The 21,634-nt window shown below is 42.3% G+C and overlaps 1 protein-coding gene across 47 annotated transcripts in view; it reads left to right on the plus strand.

Annotated features, from left to right (window-relative positions):
* LOC118386423 (nebulin-like) overlaps positions 1-21,634 on the plus strand; it is a 97,446-nt gene that overhangs the window by 59,076 nt on the left and 16,736 nt on the right. For 45 of the 47 annotated variants that reach the window (XR_008139928.1, XM_052522736.1, XM_052522740.1 and 42 more), the window contains 36 exons: positions 689-793; positions 1,151-1,255; positions 1,380-1,484; positions 1,588-1,695; positions 1,920-2,033; positions 2,149-2,346; positions 2,789-2,893; positions 3,045-3,149; positions 3,591-3,698; positions 3,911-4,018; positions 5,159-5,266; positions 5,526-5,630; positions 6,586-6,690; positions 6,921-7,019; positions 7,203-7,307; positions 7,580-7,684; positions 7,852-7,956; positions 9,358-9,462; positions 9,663-9,767; positions 10,051-10,155; positions 10,355-10,459; positions 10,569-10,673; positions 11,088-11,189; positions 12,900-13,001; positions 13,229-13,336; positions 13,650-13,754; positions 14,067-14,171; positions 14,400-14,501; positions 14,635-14,739; positions 15,030-15,140; positions 15,301-15,411; positions 15,606-15,707; positions 16,032-16,136; positions 17,661-17,756; positions 21,100-21,210; positions 21,468-21,572. Coding sequence is in view for 46 of the 47 variants with exons in the window: in XM_052522736.1 (XP_052378696.1) it covers positions 689-793; positions 1,151-1,255; positions 1,380-1,484; positions 1,588-1,695; positions 1,920-2,033; positions 2,149-2,346; positions 2,789-2,893; positions 3,045-3,149; positions 3,591-3,698; positions 3,911-4,018; positions 5,159-5,266; positions 5,526-5,630; positions 6,586-6,690; positions 6,921-7,019; positions 7,203-7,307; positions 7,580-7,684; positions 7,852-7,956; positions 9,358-9,462; positions 9,663-9,767; positions 10,051-10,155; positions 10,355-10,459; positions 10,569-10,673; positions 11,088-11,189; positions 12,900-13,001; positions 13,229-13,336; positions 13,650-13,754; positions 14,067-14,171; positions 14,400-14,501; positions 14,635-14,739; positions 15,030-15,140; positions 15,301-15,411; positions 15,606-15,707; positions 16,032-16,136; positions 17,661-17,756; positions 21,100-21,210; positions 21,468-21,572 (3,888 nt within the window). In the remaining variant the exon portion in view is untranslated. The remainder of the gene's footprint in view (positions 1-688; positions 794-1,150; positions 1,256-1,379; positions 1,485-1,587; positions 1,696-1,919; positions 2,034-2,148; positions 2,347-2,788; positions 2,894-3,044; positions 3,150-3,590; positions 3,699-3,910; positions 4,019-5,158; positions 5,267-5,525; positions 5,631-6,585; positions 6,691-6,920; positions 7,020-7,202; positions 7,308-7,579; positions 7,685-7,851; positions 7,957-9,357; positions 9,463-9,662; positions 9,768-10,050; positions 10,156-10,354; positions 10,460-10,568; positions 10,674-11,087; positions 11,190-12,899; positions 13,002-13,228; positions 13,337-13,649; positions 13,755-14,066; positions 14,172-14,399; positions 14,502-14,634; positions 14,740-15,029; positions 15,141-15,300; positions 15,412-15,605; positions 15,708-16,031; positions 16,137-17,660; positions 17,757-21,099; positions 21,211-21,467; positions 21,573-21,634) is intronic. The other 2 variants (XM_052522741.1, XM_052522748.1) reach the window with 1 other exon arrangement.

The raw sequence follows: 21,634 nt of genomic DNA on the forward strand, positions 1-21,634 counted from the left end.
TAAACAGCATGATCATTACACAGGTGCACCTTGTGCTGGTGACAATATAAGGCTACTTTAAAAATATGCAGTCTTGTCACATAACACAATGCCACAGATGTCTCAAGTTTTGAGGGAGCATGCAATGGGAATGTCGACAAGAGCTGTTGCCAGAGAATGTAATGTTAAATGATCTACCATAAGCTGCTTCCAACGTCGTTTTAGAGAATTTGGCAGTATGTCCAACCGGCTTCACAACTACAGACCACGTGCCAGGACCACGTACCAGGTCCAGCCCAGGACCTCCGCATAGGGCTTCTTTACCCACAGGATTGTCTGTCGGGGTGGCTAAATCCTCTCAGACCCACCCATGGCTGTACCCTGCCCAGTCATGCGAAATACATAGAAATTTTGAAATTGTTGCATGTTGCGTTTATATTTTTGTTCAGTGTGTGTGTGTATATATATATATATATATATATATATATATATATATATATATATATATATATATATATTAAAAACAATACAATGACATGCTGTATTTAAGGAACAAATAGAAGTAATAATAATGTCGGCTCGTCTGTTCCTCATCCCTCTGCTGTCCTTAGTTAGCTACACTACCGTACACTATCACAGTATTTGTAAAATCCCATTAAATCCAACTGATCTGATCTCTGCGTTGTGGTATTGTCTATCAATCTGCTAGGTGTACTACAAAGATGACCTGAACTGGACAAAAGGAATTGGTTGCTATGTTTGGGACACACCTGAGCTTGTCCGTGCCAAGAATGCCTACCTGCTGCAGAGCGAAGTGAGTACAAAGGATGACGTCACCTCTGTCACACTTACTGTCATTTATACCAATGACTCCCCTAGTCTTTTGTTTGTTAATGATTGACTACCAGTCCATCATAAATACTAAATAAATAGTATATTTTATCATAATAGTGATGAGGTTATTTAAAAAGTTATATTCCTGCGTGGAGACTATTACATTTTAGTCATTTCGCAGAATTTTTTATCTAGATTGACTTACAGTAGTGAATGCCTACATGTTCATACTGGTCCCCCATGGGAATTGAACCCACAACCCTGGCATTGCAAGCACCTTGCTCTCACCAACTGAGCCACACGTGACCATGTGGCTTCTGCATTTGTTTTCTCACAGCTCAAATACAAGGAGGAGGGTAAGAAGGAATTCAACAACTACTCCATCGTGACAGACACCCCTATCTATGTGACTGCTCTCCTGGGTCACACCTGGGCCAGTGATGTGAGTGTCAGATGTACTACACAGAAATCTATACTATACTGCATCATACTACACAATTCTTCTAATAGTATAAACATGTTTAACATCTGCTTTGTATCAAAACATATGCTCTTTATCTCCACAGCTGAACTATAGGGAGGCTTACCAGAAAGACAAGCATATCTATACCACAATTCTGGATACCTATGACTATGCACACAATGCCAACCTCAAGGACATCTACAGCACCGTGAGTGTGGCTCTACTGTAGACAGACACTATGTCTCCAAATGACCTATTAGGATTTTAAATGCTGTATTTAAAATGTTTATCTTTCTTTTTGTGTCATCTAGAAAGCATATACATCTGCCTGGGACAAGATCAAGGCTAAGGATTACACGCTGCCATCAGACTCCCACGCCCTGAAACACGCCAAACAACAAAAGGTCATCCTCAGCAATGTGAGTTCAACATATCACCCAACTTAAAACCCTTTCGTAGTCCAATACGTTTTTAAACTTTTGATGCTCTTTATTGAGAATTCATCATTTGTTTCATGTTGTTGTTTTGGATCCCTAAGATTCAATGTCATTCATTTGGTTTATCAGTAATCTCACACATAAAAGTTGCGTGTACATTGTAAATCTTCTACTCAAAGCAACCCATATGATCCCCTCCCCTATAGGTTAAATACAGGGAGGATTATGAGAAGTTCAAGTCCCTCTACACCCTGCCCAAGTCCCTTGAGGACGACCCACAAACTCTCCGATGCCTCAAAGCTGGAAAGATGGGTCTTGACGTGAGTCTTTCATGATCACCTCTTTACTCTTTCCATATGGCAGTCAAACACATTGATCTTAAACCGATAGAAATGTAGACACACCTAATGGTTTATGTACCCTCCCTACGTATAGCGCTTGTACAAGGCGGACTATGAGAAGACCAAGGCAAAGAACCACATCCCCCCAGATATGCTAGATGTCCTCTCAGCCCGTCAAACCCAGAACCATGTCAGTGAGATCGGTTACAGGAAGCACCTGCACCAGTGGATCTGTATGCCTGATATGCAGGTGTACGTCCAGGCACGCAAGGTCAACGAGCAGCTCAGCGACGTGAGTCATCTGAACAATTCATATTTCAATACACTTTTTTTACGTGGAAAACTGCATTTATTGGAATTTCACATTGCATTTAATCACAGTGTCATGTGAAGTTAAATTATTATAATATAATTATAATTATAATAAAATGTGTTATTCTTACTTATTATAAACAATATTATTTTCAAATCAAATATATCATGTTTTTTACATATTAAAAAAAATGTTCTTCAGGAAGACCTAGTGTCTTTTTTTCTGGTGTGTAGTCGTTCATTTACGATCTGGTAGAATGTGTCAGACAAAGTAACTACTATTGGAAATGACTTCTAAACTAACACTTATATGTGTGTAGTTTATTATATTATGTAGTTCTAAGTTATAGTGCATTAATTCTGTCCTTCCTCTTTCTTGTCATTAGGACTTCATTAACTGATATTTTTCTGTAACTCCCCAGATCTTCTACAAGGAGGACCTGACCTGGCTGAGGGGAATTGGCTGCTATGCCTGGGACACCCCTGAGATCCTGCGAGTCAAGGCTGCTGACAAACTTCAGAGCGATGTATGCTCCCTCCGCATGCCTCTCACCTATCTTTCTTAATCCTCTCCTCTCCTCTCCTCCTCTCCTAATCTAATGACTGTAGGAATCAGATTAACCCCACAGATGTGGACAAAGATGTGGATGTATTTGTGTGTTTGTTCTTGTCTTCCAGAACAAGTACAGAGCCAAGGGCATTGAGGCGTTCAAGGATTACTCTGTGGTCATCGACACTCCTACCTATGAGACTGCAAAACTGAGTTCTCAGAACCTGAGCGATGTGAGTACTGTCACTAAAGCTTCTTACTTCTATATCACCATCTTAATGTTTTATTTCACCCTTATTTAATCAGACGAGTCAGTTAAGAACAAATTCAAGTTGACTTAAAATAATTTTCAATCAATCAATCAAATGCATTTATAAAGCCCTATTTACATCAGTAGATGTCACAAAGTGCTTATATAGAAACCCAGCATAAAACCCAAAATAGCAAGCAATGCAGATGTAGAAACATGTTGGTTAGGAAAAACTCCCTAGAAAGGCAGGAACCAAGGAAGAAACCTAGACAGGAACCAGGCTCTGTGGGGTACCCAGTGCTCTTCTGGCCGTGCCGGGTAGAGATTACAAGAGTGCATGTACATTAAGACCAGATCGTTCAAATTCAATGATGAAGCATATTAAGTTCTCACCTATTCGTCCTCTATCCTCTCATGTTCTCAGCTCCACTACCGTAACGACTACGTCACCAATGTCAAGGGAACTAACTCCTCCCCCGCTGTCACCGTGGATACAGAGAGGGCACGCCTGGCCAACTTCAACCAGAGTGATGTAAGATGTTTTCAATTCTTACTTATTTTCTTTGATAATTTATTTGCTTTAAGTACACTCTTACAAGGCATACATCACTCATAACTTCAAAGATGCATAGACAGTAACTACTCCCTCAAACTGTTTCTGGATATAAACGCTGACTGTAATTTCTATGATGATTCTCATATCTTATGTCCTCTTCTGATTACTCCTCTCCTTATTTTCTTCAGAACTTGTACAAGGAGGCCAACAAGAACTCCATGCCCACTGGCTACTCTCTTCCCCACGACAATCCTCTCATGAAGCAGGCAAAACAAAATTCCATTGTTGCCAGCAGCGTAAGAAACACACTTTATTTTCTTCAAATGTTCATCAATTTGTTACATTGTGTATAAAATATGAACCATTCACATTCCGTGAGGTCATTGTAAAAAATAAAATAATATTAATCTATTCAGATGCAAAGTTTCAGTTATAAGAGGCACATACTGTAGGAGTGTTGTGTACTGTAGGATGACTGGATGGATGTAGTGGAGTTACACTAGGAACAGTCTTGTGTTGTGTACTGTAGGATGACTGGATGGATGTAGTGGAGTTACACTAGGAACAGTCTTGTGTTGTGTACTGTCGGATGACTGGATGGATGTAGTGGAGTTACACTAGGAACAGTCTTGTGTTGTGTACTGTAGGATGACTGGATGGATGTAGTGGAGTTACACTAGGAACATTCTTGTGTTGTGTACTGTAGGATGACTGGATGGATGTAGTAGAGTTACACTAGGAACAGTCTTGTGTTGTGTACTGTAGGATGACTGGATGGATGTAGTGGAGTTTAGGAACATTCTTGTGTTGTGTACTAGATGACAGTTCTTGTGTTGTGTACTGTAGGATGACTGGATGGATGTAGTGGAGTTACACTAGGAACAGTCTTGTGTTGTGTACTGTAGGATGACTGGATGGATGTAGTGGAGTTACACTAGGAACAGTCTTGTGTTGTGTACTGTAGGATGACTGGATGGATGTAGTGGAGTTACACTAGGAACAGTCTTGTGTTGTGTACTGTAGGATGACTGGATGGATGTAGTGGAGTTACACTAGGAACAGTCTTGTGTTGTGTACTGTAGGATGACTGGATGGATGTAGTGGAGTTACACTAGGAACAGTCTTGTGTTGTGTACTGTAGGATGACTGGATGGATGTAGTGGGTTACACTAGGAACTGGATGGATGTAGTGGAGTTACACTAGGAACAGTCTTGTGTTGTGTACTGTAGGATGACTGGATGGATGTAGTGGAGTTACACTAGGAACAGTCTTGTGTTGTGTACTGTAGGATGACTGGATGGATGTAGTGGAGTTACACTAGGAACAGTCTTGTGTAGGTGAATTAAAGGAAGCCTATATGTGTAGTTACCGTAGAATGGTAATATATTGGATTTGTATCGTAGTACCTCACTCGTGGAATTGTGTTGTTGTGTAGGTGAAGTACAAGAATGACTATGAAAAGTCAAAGGCTACGAACTATACCATGGATCCAGAAGGTGTCAGCTTCGTCAACATCAGGAACGCCAACAAGGTCACCAACCCGGTAGGATTACAAACGTCTGCTACTCTTCCCTCACTATTTGGAAAAATATAATAATTTATTAATTATTCAATTTGATTGATGATCCTTCTATATATATTTTTTTAATGAATCCCTTGAAAGATGTTGAATCGTTATAGAGTCAAAGACTCTAGTATGTTGGTATTATTAAAAGGATTGTTTTGTGGTGTAGTAGTAGTGATGTTATTTCCCCTCTCTCTCTCTCTCTCTCTCTCTCTGTCTGTTTGTCTGCCTGTCTCAGCGTCTATACCGTGAGCTGTATGAGAAGGGCAAGGGCAAGATCCACACCACCTATGACACACCCGAGATCAGACAGGTCAAGATGACCCAGGAGGCCGTCAGCGACGTACGTGACCTTTTGACATCCTGTCATTATCACTCCTGTACTATTGTCATTGATGTTTGTTCCTATGGCTCATTGATGTTTGTTACTATGGCTCATTGATGTTTGTTACTATGGCTCATTGATGTTTGTTCCTATGGCTCATTGATGTTTGTTCCTATGGCTCATTGATGTTTGTTACTATGGCTCATTGATGTTTGTTACTATGGCTCATTGATGTTTGTTACTATGGCTCATTGATGTTTGTTACTATGGCTCATTGATGTTTGTTACTATGGCTCATTGATGTTTGTTCCTATGGCTCATTGATGTTTGTTACTATGGCTCATTGATGTTTGTTACTATGGCTCATTGATGTTTGTTACTATGGCTCATTGATGTTTGTTACTATGGCTCATTGATGTTTGTTACTATGGCTCATTGATGTTTGTTCCTATGGCTCATTGATGTTTGTTACTATGGCTCATTGATGTTTGTTACTATGGCTCATTGATGTTTGTTACTATGGCTCATTGATGTTTGTTACTATGGCTCATTGATGTTTGTTACTATGGCTCATTGATGTTTGTTACTATGGCTCATTGATGTTTGTTACTATGGCTCATTGATGTTTGTTCCTATGGCTCATTGATGTTTGTTCCTATGGCTCATTGATGTTTGTTACTATGGCTCATTGATGTTTGTTACTATGGCTCATTGATGTTTGTTACTATGGCCCATTGATGTTTGTTACTATGGCTTTGTGTTGATGCTTGCAACAAGACTAATTCATAATATATAATAATAATATAATAAATAATATAATTCATCATGATTATATCAATTTTTTCATTCATACTGTACATTCATTATATTTAGAGACATTTTGTTTAAAACCAATGGATTTATTTGTTCTATTTGCTGTGAAGTTAGTTTGTCACATGTTCTAAGTACGGTGTGTACCCTCTGTCCCATGCAGTTGTGTTACAAGGAGAAGTACTTCGCTAACAGAGGCACCATGATCCCCATGGGCATCACTCCCCAGATGATACACTGTAACCACGTCAACGAGATCACCAGTGACGTACGTGGCCCAATAACGTTCACTCACTGAAAACAAAGCAGCCAAGCAACTTCTGAAACAGGCAATATTTAGGCTATACAACTACTGAAATATGCTTTTTTTCAACGAATACTTAAGTTAACTTCAGTGAGAATATGAGAAGGGTTAAAGGTTTATTGTTACTTTTCTAAGTCCCTCCATGCCTATTGAATACAGTAATGTAATCGTTGTGTCTCTGTTTCCATCACCAGCTGAGATACAAGGAGGACCTTCTGTGGCTGAGAGGCATTGGCTGCTTCCTGTATGACACACCTGAGATGTCTACTGTCCGCAACATTTCCAAGTTTAGAGTAGGTTCCTTTCCTTCTCATTTTGTTATGGCTTCAATCACCAATCAGTTGGTGGATTACACTCCTCACGAGGCGATTGGTCTAAGTAATTAGCTAAGTATACACAATCTGCAAATACTGTAAATACTGTCTGTAATATTTCTGCTCCATGTTAATCCATATTAATTTGTCTTACCACAACAGGCCAACTATGAAGTTGAGGCAAAGAAGAACCATGCCAACTTCACTGTGGTCCTGGACACACCAGAGTACCAGCGCGTCACTGAGCTAAAGACCCACATGAGCGACGTGAGTCATGTTCTCTACTATATCGCCCGCCATTTCCCACACACACATATATATATATATATATATATATATATATATATTATTAATATATCATATTGTAATATACAATATATCAACAGAATACAGTAAAACTGCCATTATACGAGGCCGTTGCTTGTTGGAGACATTTAATGGAAGTTTTGCCGTGTTATAATATGGTTTATCAGGTCTGTCTTTCTGTCTGAATAGGCAGTGTGAAGTGGCCATGTTAACCTTTAACCTCTCGTCCTCAGCTGATGTACAGAGCCCAGGGCAATGTGGACAAGACCAAGTGCACCACCACCCTGGACTCCATCGATGTCAAGAGAGTCAAATGGGCCCAACAGCTCAGCAACAAGGCAAGTCAATTTAGCTCTCATAGATACAATAAACCTGGTGAACTCTTGGAGGACTGATATCTGTGTTAAGATTTGTATTGATACCAACTTAAAGCACAACAATTACAGAAATTAGGTACAAAGAAAGTGATTTCTGACATTTTTGTTCATGTATCTCATAACTGCAGTATACGTACACTGACCTGGCTTCCAAGGAGAGGGCCCACTTCACTCCGGAGGTGGACACCCCAGTAATGGACCACGCCAGGGCTATGAAGGTGGTCAACAGCGAGGTAAGTCTTTCTAACGCAATTTAACTCAAACACTTTTCGTCCTTACAACCCAGTATGAAGGTTATCACGTCCCAGTGCGAAGGTTATCACGTCCCAGTATGAAGGTTATCACGTCCCAGTATGAAGGTTATCACGTCCCAGTGTGAAGGTTATCACGTCCCAGTGTGAAGGTTATCACGTCCCAGTGTGAAGGTTATCACGTCCCAGTGTGAAGGTTATCACGTCCCAGTGTGAAGGTTATCACGTCCCAGTGTGAAGGTTATCACGTCCCAGTGTGAAGGTTATCACGTCCCAGTGTGAAGGTTATCACGTCCCAGTGTGAAGGTTATCACGTCCCAGTGTGAAGGTTATCACGTCCCAGTGTGAAGGTTATCACGTCCCAGTGTGAAGGTTATCACGTCCCAGTGTGAAGGTTATCACGTCCCAGTGTGAAGGTTCCCATCACGCGAAGGTTATCCCAGTGTGAAGGTTATCACGTCCCAGTGTGAAGGTTATCACGTCCCAGTGTGAAGGTTATCACGTCCCAGTGTGAAGGTTATCACGTCCCAGTGTGAAGGTTATCACGTCCCAGTGTGAAGGTTATCACGTCCCAGTGTGAAGGTTATCACGTCCCAGTGTGAAGGTTATCACGTCCCAGTGTGAAGGTTATCACGTCCCAGTGTGAAGGTTATCCCGTCCCAGTGTGAAGGTTATCACGTCCCAGTGTGAAGGTTATCACGTCCCAGTGTGAAGGTTATCACGTCCCAGTGTGAAGGTTATCACGTCCCAGTGTGAAGGTTATCCCGTCCCAGTGTGAAGGTTATCACGTCCCCAGTGTGTGAAGGTTATCCGTCCCAGTGTGAAGGTTATTCCCATGAAGGTTATCACGTCCCAGTGTGAAGGTTATCCGTCCCAGTGCGAAGGTTATCACGTCCCAGTGCGAAGGTTATCACGTCCCAGTGCGAAGGTTATCACGTCCCAGTGCGAAGGTTATCACGTCCCAGTGCGAAGGTTATCACGTCCCAGTGCGAAGGTTATCACGTCCCAGTGCGAAGGTTATCACGTCCCAGTGCGAAGGTTATCACGTCCCAGTGCGAAGGTTATCACGTCCCAGTATGAAGGTTATCACGTCCCAGTGTGAAGGTTATCACGTCCCAGTGCGAAGGTTATCACGTCCCAGTGCGAAGGTTATCACGTCCCAGTGCGAAGGTTATCACGTCCCAGTGCGAAGGTTATCACGTCCCAGTGCGAAGGTTATCACGTCCCAGTGCGAAGGTTATCACGTCCCAGTGCGAAGGTTATCACGTCCCAGTGCGAAGGTTATCACGTCCCAGTATGAAGGTTATCACGTCCCAGTGTGATACCAAAGTATTTGCCCTTCACCGCTGCTCTAACACAGTTTCTCCTCTGATTCGTCCCCAGATCAAATACAGAGATCAGTATGAGAAGATGAAGCACAAGTACACTAGCATCCATGACACACCCATCCTGGTCCGGGCCAAGAAGGCCTACCTACAATCCAGTGATGTGAGTATGCTCTCTGGTGATCCCTCCTCTGGCTGTCTTTGGTCTTTAAGTTGTCCTTCTTACAAATGACTGACCTATTACACACTCTCTCTCTCTCTCTCTCTCTCTCTCTCTCTCTCTCTCTCTCTCTCTCTCTCTCTCTCTCTCTCTTTCTCTCTCTTTCTCTTTCTCTCTCTCTCTCTTTTTCTCTCTCTCTCTAGCTGCGCTACAAGGAGAGCTTTGAGCGATCCAAGGGACATTACCACAGTGTCAAGGATGCCCTGGATATCGTGTGTCACCGTAGGGTCACCGATGACATCAGCGAGGTCAGTATGTCAGCCAATTAGAAAAGATCTCTCCCCAGCTACCAAAACTGTTTGAAATTATATCATTACAACCAGTAATCTCTTTCAACCTATTCATTTCAACCAGTTTACGACCAGTAATCTCTTTCAACTAAGTCGTTTCAACCAGCTTTGCCTTCTGGCTCAGAGCCATCCAATAGGATGATTTGGCCCAGTAAACAGACTTTTGGTATGTGGATTTAGCCTGTATACATGTATGTTATCATACAGATATAAGACACTTCTCTTTCTCTCCTTCACACAGGTCAAATACAGAGAGAAGTACATCAACTCTCTGGGTACATGGAGATCCATGCCCGACCGTCCAGAGTTTTTCCACAGCAGAATCATCGGTGAAAACATCAGCGATGTGAGTGACGTCCCCTTAACATCAGAAAATACCCTCAGGGCAGAGTCATTGTATTGTCAGTTTCAGTACATTTGAATACTTGGAATGGGTAGTTTACCATTAAACAATGGTATTGTCCATTTCAGCGTATTAGAATGCTTTTATGTAACGTGTGTGTTTATGAATGACCCACACCATTAATTCCTCTGTCCAATATTAGATCAAGTACAAGGAGGATCTGGATTGGCTGAAGGGTATTGGCTGCTACGTGTGGGACAGACCTGAGATGGTCCAGGCTGAGAAGAACAAGGTCCTCTTCAGTGAGGTAACGAAGATCATCTACCGCTGCAAATACAATAAAACCCTCAGCTCTTACTGTATCTTTGTCTTCCATAACCACCCGTCTTTTTTCTCCTCTTCTCTTTTGTAAACAGAGACAATATAAAGCAACTTTCGAGAAGAACAGACACCACTTCAAGTATACCTGTGACACTCCATTCTTCCAGGCCACCAAGAATGCCTCCGTTATTATCAACGATGTAAGTCACAGCCGCACTTTTGGTTTCAATTTGGTTTCAATTTGGATATACTGGATAGATTTGATCTTATTTAAACGATCTTATGAAAAACAGATGCAGTAATGAGTATAACATGTTTTCTTTCTACTGCATCTCATTTGGATTCTCAGCTTTGAAGGTAAAAGATGGTCATGATTAGTTCATAACGTTATGAATATCTTCTGTAATGATGAATGCACCTGGCTTCTTCCTGAGGTAATCCTAGCCACAATACCGTGTTGTTGTCACTCAAGTTTCTTTTGTCTCTGCAGTTCATTCCTCTATGTATCACATGGGATTAACCTTGGCCTTCTTTCCTGTAGTCTTTTTATCCCCTGTCACAGCTCCCTGTTTGTTTGTCAGTTGTCTTTAACTCCTTTTTGACGTTCTGAGCAGAGGCACTATAGAGCAGCCTATGAGAAGACCAAGGATAAGTACAGCAGTGTGTTGGATGATCCTAGAACCCTCCTGGCTAAGGAGAACGCCAAGAATAGCCAGGTAAAGCTATGATTTTTCTACTGCTGAGCCCCGCCCTCGTCCGCCTCTACCTCCTCTGGGCCTATCAGATAACCTGCTTCCGAGCCCGGTGCATGAGGTCATCTGACTGCAGGCCTGCGGGAGGTCGTAGTTGCATGGATATAATGTCCATGGTTGTTCGTGTTCACGTCTCTCTCTCTCTTTTTCCTCACGCAGCAGGTGTCGTACTCTGTCACTCAAATAGCCCTCTTGGGTGTTCTGAGTGAGCGGCTACACTCTCCTTGATCTGTGCACTCAGAGTCAAACCCGTAGACTTGGTTGAGCCCCTTTATCATGTCAGTTTTAGTGACAAATGTCAACATTTTTTAAAAGCATCGGCAAAATCAGAAAAGCTAATAAAAAAAGACAATATGATTGATTGATTGAACCAGATTGAACTAGATTTAATGGTTCTGAGGGAATAGATCCGCAGCTCCTCTCCAGTCCACTCCGTCCTGTCCACTGACCCTGTGCCTGTCCTTAGCATGCTGTGTCTGTGTGTGTGTTAGTGTGTCCCTCCGTGGACAGAACAAACATAGATCCAGGGCCAGGGTGCTCTTAAAGAACGGTTGCAATGAGCTGCTCCGCCCAGACATCCTCAGCGCCATTTACCAGTCCAGCGAGCAGTAAGGTAATCGTCCATCGGCCCAGCAGACCAACCAAACTCACCTCGCAGTTTCCCCAATTCCCTCTCCCTCCTGCTGCAGTTGTCTTCCCAGCCTCAGCCCTAGCTAACTTCAGCTGCGGAAACCCATCATGAACTCCTAATTGACAGTAGCTTCCTTCACTACCATTTTTTCCCATTTGAATATTAGTCATTTAGCAGAAGCACTTATCCAGAGCGACTTACAGGACCAATTAAGGTTAAAGTACTTTGCTGAAGGGCACATCAACAGATTTGGGTTTCTGGCCCAATGCTATTAACTGCTAGGCTACCTGCCCTGCCGCCAACCACCACATTTGTCAAATTCTGGACATCTTTTCCTCCCTGCTTCAGAAACAGTCTTGAATCTCCACTGACCTCTGAACCCAAGCTACCCAGCTCATCCCAAGTTATGATCCCGCTCCCTGTAACCCACATCACAAGTACAGACTGAACTGTCTAGAAAGACGTTGTACGTTAAATGAGGAATACATATTTCCTATGACAAAGCCAATAGTTTTGTTTATTTTCATTTATTTAAGTTCACATTTTTTATCCAAATGATAATAAATAAATAAATAAATAAATACAACCATCATTAGCACCAGACTCACCAGTAGGACTCGAAGCAGACGAGCTGATCAAACGTCAGCTGACGAAAATGAACCATGAGAAAAGCACTGTTTTCATTCTTACACTGTGTGTTTGTGGACATCTCTTTGCACATCATTTCATTGTGTTGCATGTTCCATAAAGCATGTTCCAACCTGTGCATGGTGTCTTCCCATTGCATTCTTTCATTACATTGACATGTACTGTAGTCACGCTTCACAGAATCTCCTTTTCATGCTACACTACATTTTAAATGTCATTGTCTTTTTTAGCACATACATTTAGTTTGATCAGGAATGGATAAAGCAATCTGTAAAGCACACAGATCATCTATAGATAATTGAAACACTGTAAATAAGGTAAATTGATACCGATTTGACAGTAATGTCTCATGTGTGAGTGTGTCTAACTCTGGTGTCCTGCCCCCATCACCACAGTGGAAGTACAGGGAGCAGTATGAGCTTGCTAAGAACAAGTTCACCTCCATCCTGGAGACTCCCGAGCATGAGAGCCACAAACGCAGCAAAGCCATCGGAGACGTGAGTTCACTTCGTCACACAACATTCAATTAAAGATACTTTTTGTTGCAATTGTTGTCAAGGTCTCCCTCTTCTCAGAAAAATAAATAAAGTAACACAACTAAATAAATATTTAATAAAATCATATAATGTATAAATGTATGATTTTGTTACTACTGTGTATTTCTCAACATAACACTATATTTGAATAATTGTGACTTGCAACATTTTCCCATCACTTTTTCCAGAATGTCTACAAGATGGAGTATAACAAGAACAAGGCTAAGGGCTACACCCTGGGCCATGACACTCCACACAGCGCACACATGAAGAAGGTCAAGGAGATCACCAGCGTGGTATGTACTCTACACTCTCAAAATGGCTGCCTTCCATTTCACACATAACACAGCCACAAAGTCATAAACCCCACCTATTTCTACAATTGCTCTTCTTAAAATCTTATTAACCGCACTGCTAACCTAATGCCTAACCTTAATCTTAAATTAAGACCATAAAGCTAATATTTTCATGATTTTTTTTATGATGTTGCCAATTTAGACATTGTGGCTATGCTATCTAGTGGAAAGCCCACGTCTAAGATTTAGATGGAGGCAGGTACAGTCATATCCCTGGTTCTGTATCAGTGTGCTTTTCTCTCCTTTGTCTCAGCTGAAGTACAAGGAGGTATATGAGAGGAGCAAGGCCCAGATCAACATGGACCCTGAATCCTTTGAAATCCGCGCTGCCAAGGAAGCCTACAAGAACATCAGCAATGTGAGTCTCTCTCTTCCAGTACTCCTCATCTCCTCCTATCCATTTACCTCTGAACACCACTTCTGAATGAATGAATGAATGAATGAATGAATGAATGAACGAATGAACGAATGAACGAATGAATGAACGAATGAATGAATGAATGAATGAATGAGTGTATTAGTGAATGAGTGAATGAGTGTATTAGTGAATGAAGTTGGCTTGTTAGGACCAGGAGTTATACCTGATGTTTTCCACCCTTCTGAAATGTTTTTTTCTTGAGGCAGACCCTTCACTCACTGTTCTGTTCCTGTATGATTTGTCTGCTTCCAGCTGGACTACAGGAAGAAGTACCAGGCCACCAAGAACAAGTGGATCTGGACTGTCGACAGACCTGACTTTATCCAAGCTGCCAAGGCCAACTTCCAGCAGAGTGATGTGAGTCATGCACAACATACCTTAGTTTGTTTGTATGTATTTTAGCCCACAAGGGGGCTCATCTTCTAAGAATGAAAAACTATGTGTAGAAAAATACAATGCTAAAAACAATAGTGACTTAGATGACTTAACTACACACACAACAAAACACCGGCCCAGGTTTCTATACTGATTCCTTTGACATGGCTCTTCTGGTCTAACCCCTGCTGCATGTGTTGCTGTCCTCAGATTGAGTACACGTATGACAAGGAGATGATGAAGGGCTGTGTGATCTCCATCGTGGACGACAAGTTAGCCGTCCTGGCTAAGATGAATGCTGACTTAAGCAATGTGAGTAGTTGTTCCTTTACCAGCCAGCCATCAATCAAAATAAAGCTGTTCTGTTCTATTCTGACACATGGAAATGAAATCTGAAGGTGAAGAAAAGCCTGTGTTAATTGTTGTGCTTTGTTCTGTCCACCAGGTGAAATACAGAGAGAAGTTTGAGAAGGCAAAGGGTCAGTATAAGACTGTTCTGGACACTCCTACTAACCTTCATGCCAAGTCAGTGCGCATTCTGGCATCTGAGGTAAGAAGCAGAAAACACCAGAAACATGATAACTACAGATACTTACTATGTAATGTTCATTACTGCCAATAAATGGCTTTCCTTACTAACCTACAGTATAGTTATTATAGATAGATCTTAAATGTCATAATGTGAACCTTAATTTATGGATGAACGAGGAATTTGTCACAAAATATCTCAAGAACACTTGTTATAATGAATGTAACTGTACAGTATGTTAATTTGGTTTGTACGGCGCCCAATCAGATTCCAGTCTGACACTAGTCCTTGGTTTTCTTTTCTGTCCTCAGAGCAAATACAAGCTGGCTGGCAAGATGGAGCAGCAGACCGGACAATTCACCACTCTGCCCACGACCCGTGACACCATCCACGCCAAGGACATGGGCAAACTGGTCAGCGAGGTCAGTCTCCCCCATACCAGCTGTTTAGTTAGAGCTGGAATACAGTCCTGAACCTTAATTTCCAGATTTCTCACACAAAGTGAACGAGACTTCCCAAGAGTGTACAGTCCTGAGCCATTTGTTACCTTTGACGTCTTTGTCTCCTCCGTTCTGTCCACAGAAACAGTACAAGCAGAAGTTTGAGAAGGAGAAGGGCAAGTCCAAGTACAACAACATGAGAGTGCCTCCCGATGTGCAGCACGCCATGGATGTAGCCAAGAATCAGAGCAACGTAAGTTAGTCACGTTCCTCTTCTATAAAAAGACTGTACTGTATATCTCCTCTATTAAAGACAGTCAATAGTTCATCCATGTTTTATGGAATTGATTGTTATTAATCTGTCAGTCTATCAAATGCATTATTAAAAGCCCTTTTTACATCAGCAGTTGTGACAAATATCACTCTTTCCTCTCTCTCCATTTCTAGTTTGCCTACAGGCAGGAGGCTAAGGCCAAGCTCAACTACACCTCTGTGGCTATGCGCCCTGACATCATGAGGGCTACACAGGCCTCCAAGCTCGCCAGCAATGTGAGTGTTTAGTACACAGTGAATAGCCTACACAGTGGCGAAGCCTGTTTTGCAAAATTAAAGGGATTTTGTATTTGTTTACCCCTCTGAGATGAATATTCATGCTGTTGTTTATATTCTCAGCAGGACGCCATCAAAGGCATCAAAACAATTCATATCACGACAGTCTGTCTGTGCATTACCCACTGATGGTTTGTTTTAGGGGTTGGGTTTAATGTGTAAGACACATTTTGGGTTGAATCCATTCATTTGTGCAACTGACTAGGTCTCCCCTTTCCCTTGTATTGTCCAGTCCACTCATGGTTTGTATATTGTGTCTGGTAGATTGGCTACCGTGAGAAGGCTCGCCAGGAGGCTGCCCATGGAGGTTCCCTGGTCCACCGTCCAGACATCGCTCTGGCCACTGCGGTGTCCAAGCTTAACAGCCAGGTACGGTCAACACCAAACCCTCCGAGTCTGAATTGACCAGTTGTTCCCTACACCTCGGGCTGTTTTCAATGTTTTTATTCCCCTTTATTTAATTATGTTTGTCCCCTCTCAGTTCATTTTTCTATCATTTCATTGTCAGTTATTTTCTGCTATCAGAAAATATTTTTGGTTTTATTCACTGTCACTGAAGGTGTAAATTCAGCAGCCCAGATGGCATGCCTTTCAGTTCAGCTTCCTAGAGATCATGATTGCTTCATAGAGATCTATACAGGGGTGCAACTTTCACTGGGGACAGGGAGGACATGTCCCCCCAACATTCTGAAATTGCATTTTTGTCGCCCCCAGTTTTATAATTGGAATGTGATACAAACCTAGGCAACAGGGGGATTTAGGACCATGCAGACTCCTCCGAGTGGTAGGGTAGGCTGTTTGGAGTGTTTATCCGAAAGGATAAAAACATGTTTTTTAAATAATAATTTTAAAAAAGTGATACCCCCCCACTTCTAAAACCAAAGTTGCGCCCCTGGATCTATAGTATTGCTATAGTATTTGCTCAGCTGTCCTAGCTAGTCTGTAGCATAGGTAGTAGTGACCTTCCATCCATTAGGTGCTTCTTTTGCCACCCTGCATAACTACCCATGTTACCCATGTCCTATTCTGTCCTTGTGAACTCTGACTGTCTCCTATTCTCCATAGTTACATGTTAATATACTAGTCCTCTCCATAGTTACATGTTAATATACTAGTCCTCTCCATAGTTACATGTTAATATACTAGTCCTCTCCATAGTTACATGTTAATATACTAGTCCTCTCCATAGTTACATGTTAATATACTAGTCCTCTCCATAGTTACATGTTAATATACTCCCTATAGTCCTCTCCATCTCCTCTCCATAGTTACATGTTAATATACTAGTCCTTTCCATCTCCTCTCCATAGTTACATGTTAATATACTAGTCCTCTCCATAGTTACATGTTAATATACTAGTCCTCTCCATAGTTACATGTTAATATACTAGTCCTTTCCATCTCCTCTCCATAGTTACATGTTAATATACTAGTCCTCTCCATAGTTACATGTTAATATACTAGTCCTTTCCATCTCCTCTCCATAGTTACATGTTAATATACTAGTCCTCTCCATAGTTACATGTTAATATACTCCCTATAGTCCTCTCCATCTCCTCTCCATAGTTACATGTTAATATACTAGTCCTTTCCATCTCCTCTCCATAGTTACATGTTAATATAGTCCCCTTAATACCTGTACTACCCCTGTATAGCCCTCTCCCGTTCCTCCATATACTTATAGTCCTCTCCCCTGTACTGTCTCTCAGCAGGCAAAACTGTGTTGTAATTCAGAGTTGTAGTGTTGTTACAGTGTTGACACCACATCATTTCAAGCAGTTTTGCCTGCTGGGTCCATCCTTCCCTCCCTAATCCCCTATCTCTACTTGTTCCCTCCCTCCATTCTGTCGTGTCTTTGTTTTCTCACCCTGCCGTCTTACTGCTGCTTTGTAGGAGGAGTTGGAAGCCAGGCCCTCCCTCCACGGAGCTGCTTCCATCGATACTCCTCAGAGCCGCCACCTTAAGAAAATGAGTGCTCTGACTAGTAATGTAAGAAAGGAATACCTGAGACCCTGGGGCGGGGACCAATGGGCTGCAACTTCCTGTCTGTGCCTTGTGACTTATTTTCTCCTTCTATTCAATGACTCACTGATTGATTGATTTCTGGGAGCGTTTGTTGGTGCACCTCTGCTTCCGTAACTCAAGGACTCAGGGACATTTTTTAATTTCTGTTATAATTTGAGCATTTTCCCTCCCTTTTTCCTCCATTTTCTTGTTTTCATTTGACCTCCAGTCCTTTTTGTTTTGTTTCCCTTATATCTGTAGCTACCTTCTTTGTATCTCCCATCGCAAGATTCGCTGGTCACCAAACATAGACTATCATGGCGATGCAATAACTATTTTCCTTCAAGTAAATGAAAAATATTAAATAGATGTTTATTTAATTTGTATTTTTATGAGTTGAATCAACATGTTAAAGGATAAATGTCTGAATCGCCGGGACATGTAGTCGATGTCTCTGTCTGATGTGGTACCGTGCCATGGGCTTATTGTTGTTGCATCATTCTACAGAATTACAGCATTATCTCTGTGCTATGAGGACTGTGTACATCCTGTAGCAAAGCTTATCTAAGGCATCTTATTCACAACAGACAGAGTTGACCCCTATGAGAACCATTTTATTAGTTTGCCAGAAGTTCTGTCACTGCCTTTTCATTTGGAGCATATTATAAATAGAATATTGTTTTGCTCATTTCTATTGGATTTACACACTCCTCATTCCTCTCTCTCCCTCTTACTCTCTCTATCTCTCCCTGGTGTTTCTCTCTCTCCCTCTTTGTTTCTCTATCTCTCCCTGGTGTTACTCTCTCTCTCTCCCTGGTGTTTCTCTCTCTATCTCTCCCTTGTGTTTCTCTCTCTCCCTCTTTGTCTCTCTATCTCTCCCTTGTGTTTCTCTCTCTATCTCTCCCACTATCTCTCCCTAGTGTTTCTCTCTCTCCCTGGTGTTTCTCTCTCTCCCTGGTGTTTCTCTCTCTCTTTCCCTGGTGTTTCTCTCTCTATCTCTCCCTGGTGTTTCTCTCTCTCTTTCCCTGGTGTTTCTCTCTCTATCTCTCCCACTATCTCTCCCTAGTGTTTCTCTCTCTCCCTGGTGTTTCTCTCTCTATCTCTCCCTTGTGTTTCTCTCTCTCCCTCTTTGTCTCTCTATCTCTCCCTGGTGTTTATCTCTCTATCTCTCCTACTATCTCTCCCTAGTGTTTCTCTCTCTCCCTGGTGTTTCTCTCTCTCCCTGGTGTTTCTCTCTCTCTTTCCCTGGTGTTTCTCTCTCTATCTCTCCCGGGGTTTCCTCTCTCTTTCCCTGGTGTTTCTCTCTCTATCTCTCCCACTATCTCTCCCTGGTGTTTCTCTCTCTATCTCTCCCTGGTGTTTCTCTCTGTATCTCTCCCTGGTGTTTCTCTCTCTATCTCTCCCTGGTGTTTCTCTATCTCTCCCTGGTGTTACTCTCTCTCTCTCTCCCTGGTGTTACTCTCTCTCTCTCCCTGGTGTTTCTCTATCTCTCCCTGGTGTTACTCTCTCTATCTCTCCCTTGTGTTTCTCTCTCTCCCTCTTTGTCTCTCTATCTCTCCCTGGTGTTTCTCTCTCTATCTCTCCCACTATCTCTCCCTAGTGTTTCTCTCTCTCCCTGGTGTTTCTCTCTCTTTCCCTGGTGTTTCTCTCTCTATCTCTCCCTGATGTTTCTTTCTCTCCCTCTTTCTCTCTCTCTCCCTGGTGTTTCTCTCTCTATCTCTCCCCGGTGTCTCTCTCTCTATCTCTCCCACTATCTCTCCCTAGTGTTTCTCTCTCTCTCCCTGGTGTTACTCTCTCTCTCTCTCTCCCTGGTGTGTCTCTATCTCTCCCTGGTGTTTCTCTCTCTATCTATCCCTGATGTTTCTTTCTCTCCCTCTTTCTCTCTCTCTCTCCCTAGTGTTTCTCTCTCTCCCTGGTGTTTCTCTCTCTCTTTCCCTGGTGTTTCTCTCTCTATCTCTCCCTCTTTCTTTCTCTCTCTCCCTTGTGTTTCTCTCTTTCCCTCTTTCTTTCTTTCTCCATCTCTCCCTGGTGTTTCTCTATCTCTCCCTGGTGTTTCTCTCTCTCTCTCTCTCCCTGGTGTTTCTCTCTTTCCCTCTTTCTTTCTTTCTCCATCTCTCCCTGGTGTTTCTCTATCTCTCCCTGGTGTTTCTCTCTCTATCTCTCCCTGGTGTTTCTCTCTCCCTCTTTCTCTCTCTCTCTCTCTCTCCCTGGTGTTTCTCTCTCTATCTCTCCCTGGTGTCTCTCTCTCTATCTCTCCCACTATCTCTCCCTAGTGTTTCTCTCTCTCTCCCTGGTGTTACTCTCTCTCTCTCTCTCCCTGGTGTGTCTCTATCTCTCCCTGGTGTTACTCTCTCTCTCTCTCCCTGGTGTTTCTCTCTCTATCTCTCCCTTGTGTTTCTCTCTCTCCCTCTTTGTCTCTCTATCTCTCCCTGGTGTTTCTCTCTCTATCTCTCCCACTATCTCTCCCTAGTGTTTCTCTCTCTCTCTATCTCTCCCTGATGTTTCTTTCTCTCCCTCTTTCTCTCTCTTTCCCTGGTGTTTCTCTCTCTATCTCTCCCTGGTGTTTCTCTATCTATCTCTCCCTGGTGTTTCTCTCTCCCTCTTTCTTTCTCTCTCTCCCTGGTGTTTCTCTCTCTATCTCTCCCTGGTGTTTCTCTCTTTCCCTCTTTCTTTCTTTCTCCATCTCTCCCTGGTGTTTCTCTATCTCTCCCTGGTGTTTCTCTCTCTCCCTCTTTCTCTCTCTCTCTCTCTCCCTGACTTTTCTTCAGCTGGTTCCTCTACTGATTAGGAGTACCTCAGACTCTCTCTGCAATGGGATCCCAGCTTCACTTTCTCCCTCATTTTCTATTTCTGACTACCATATATACTGTTCCAACAGCCTATATATGAAGTAAAAGTTCTGTGCGTACATTTGTTTCCCATGACTGTTATGTCTTAATGGCCTTCTGGGGTTAGTTTGCTCATTGAAAGTAAAAAAAATAGTGCTTATTTATTCATGTGTTATACCCACAGATGCATCATATCAAATTAGTCCTAGAAGGCAACCTATGGTGTTTGACTTCAAACGGTGATGCTGTATAACAAGGGCTAGTAACCGAGTACAGTAAGGAGTTACATAGATTCAGAAACTCTGGATTTGGATCCCTCTCAAATCATTGAACTAATCATGAGCCCTTTTTATATTATGTGACCGAATACTGTATTCTGGTGTACTGTTTTTCTCCTCGTTAATCCTACTCTCTCTGCGTCTGATTTGATTAGCTTACCTTCCTCACAGACACAATCAGACTGAGACTAACACACACACTGCCGTGTGATATCCCTCCAGGTGCAGTATAAGGCCAAGTATGACAAGGAGAAGGGGCTCAGGCCAAAGTATGACATGAAGGAAAGTGTTGTTTACAAGACTCAGAAGGATGCACACCAGCTGGCTAGTGAGGTACGTGTTGCACTCACCCAAGTAGAAGTACCACTCTTTTAATATGATAAATACTCATTCAGGCTAAGAGGTCTTTACTCACAGGTGTTTATCAAAGATATACCAAGCAACCGGCACCAAGTAGTTCATGAGATGTACTATAGAAAACTCTATAATAATATATCTATATAATAATTACACTATATTATAATGATTTATCTATATAATAGCTCTCTATAATATGATGATGTTCCTTTGTCTGTCTTCTCATCTCACAGGTGAAGTACAAGGGTGACCTGAAGAAGCTGCACAAACCTGTAACCGACATGGCAGAGTCTCTGTCCATGCAGCACAACCTGAGCACCAGCAAGCTGTCCAGTGACGTAAGACAATCTCACATAAGCCCTTGTACCACCGTCTTGAATCCCGGTAGTGTCATCATCAC

This window comes from Oncorhynchus keta, chromosome 7, assembly GCF_023373465.1.
Source record: "Oncorhynchus keta strain PuntledgeMale-10-30-2019 chromosome 7, Oket_V2, whole genome shotgun sequence".
Classification (NCBI taxonomy): Eukaryota; Metazoa; Chordata; class Actinopteri; order Salmoniformes; family Salmonidae; genus Oncorhynchus; species Oncorhynchus keta.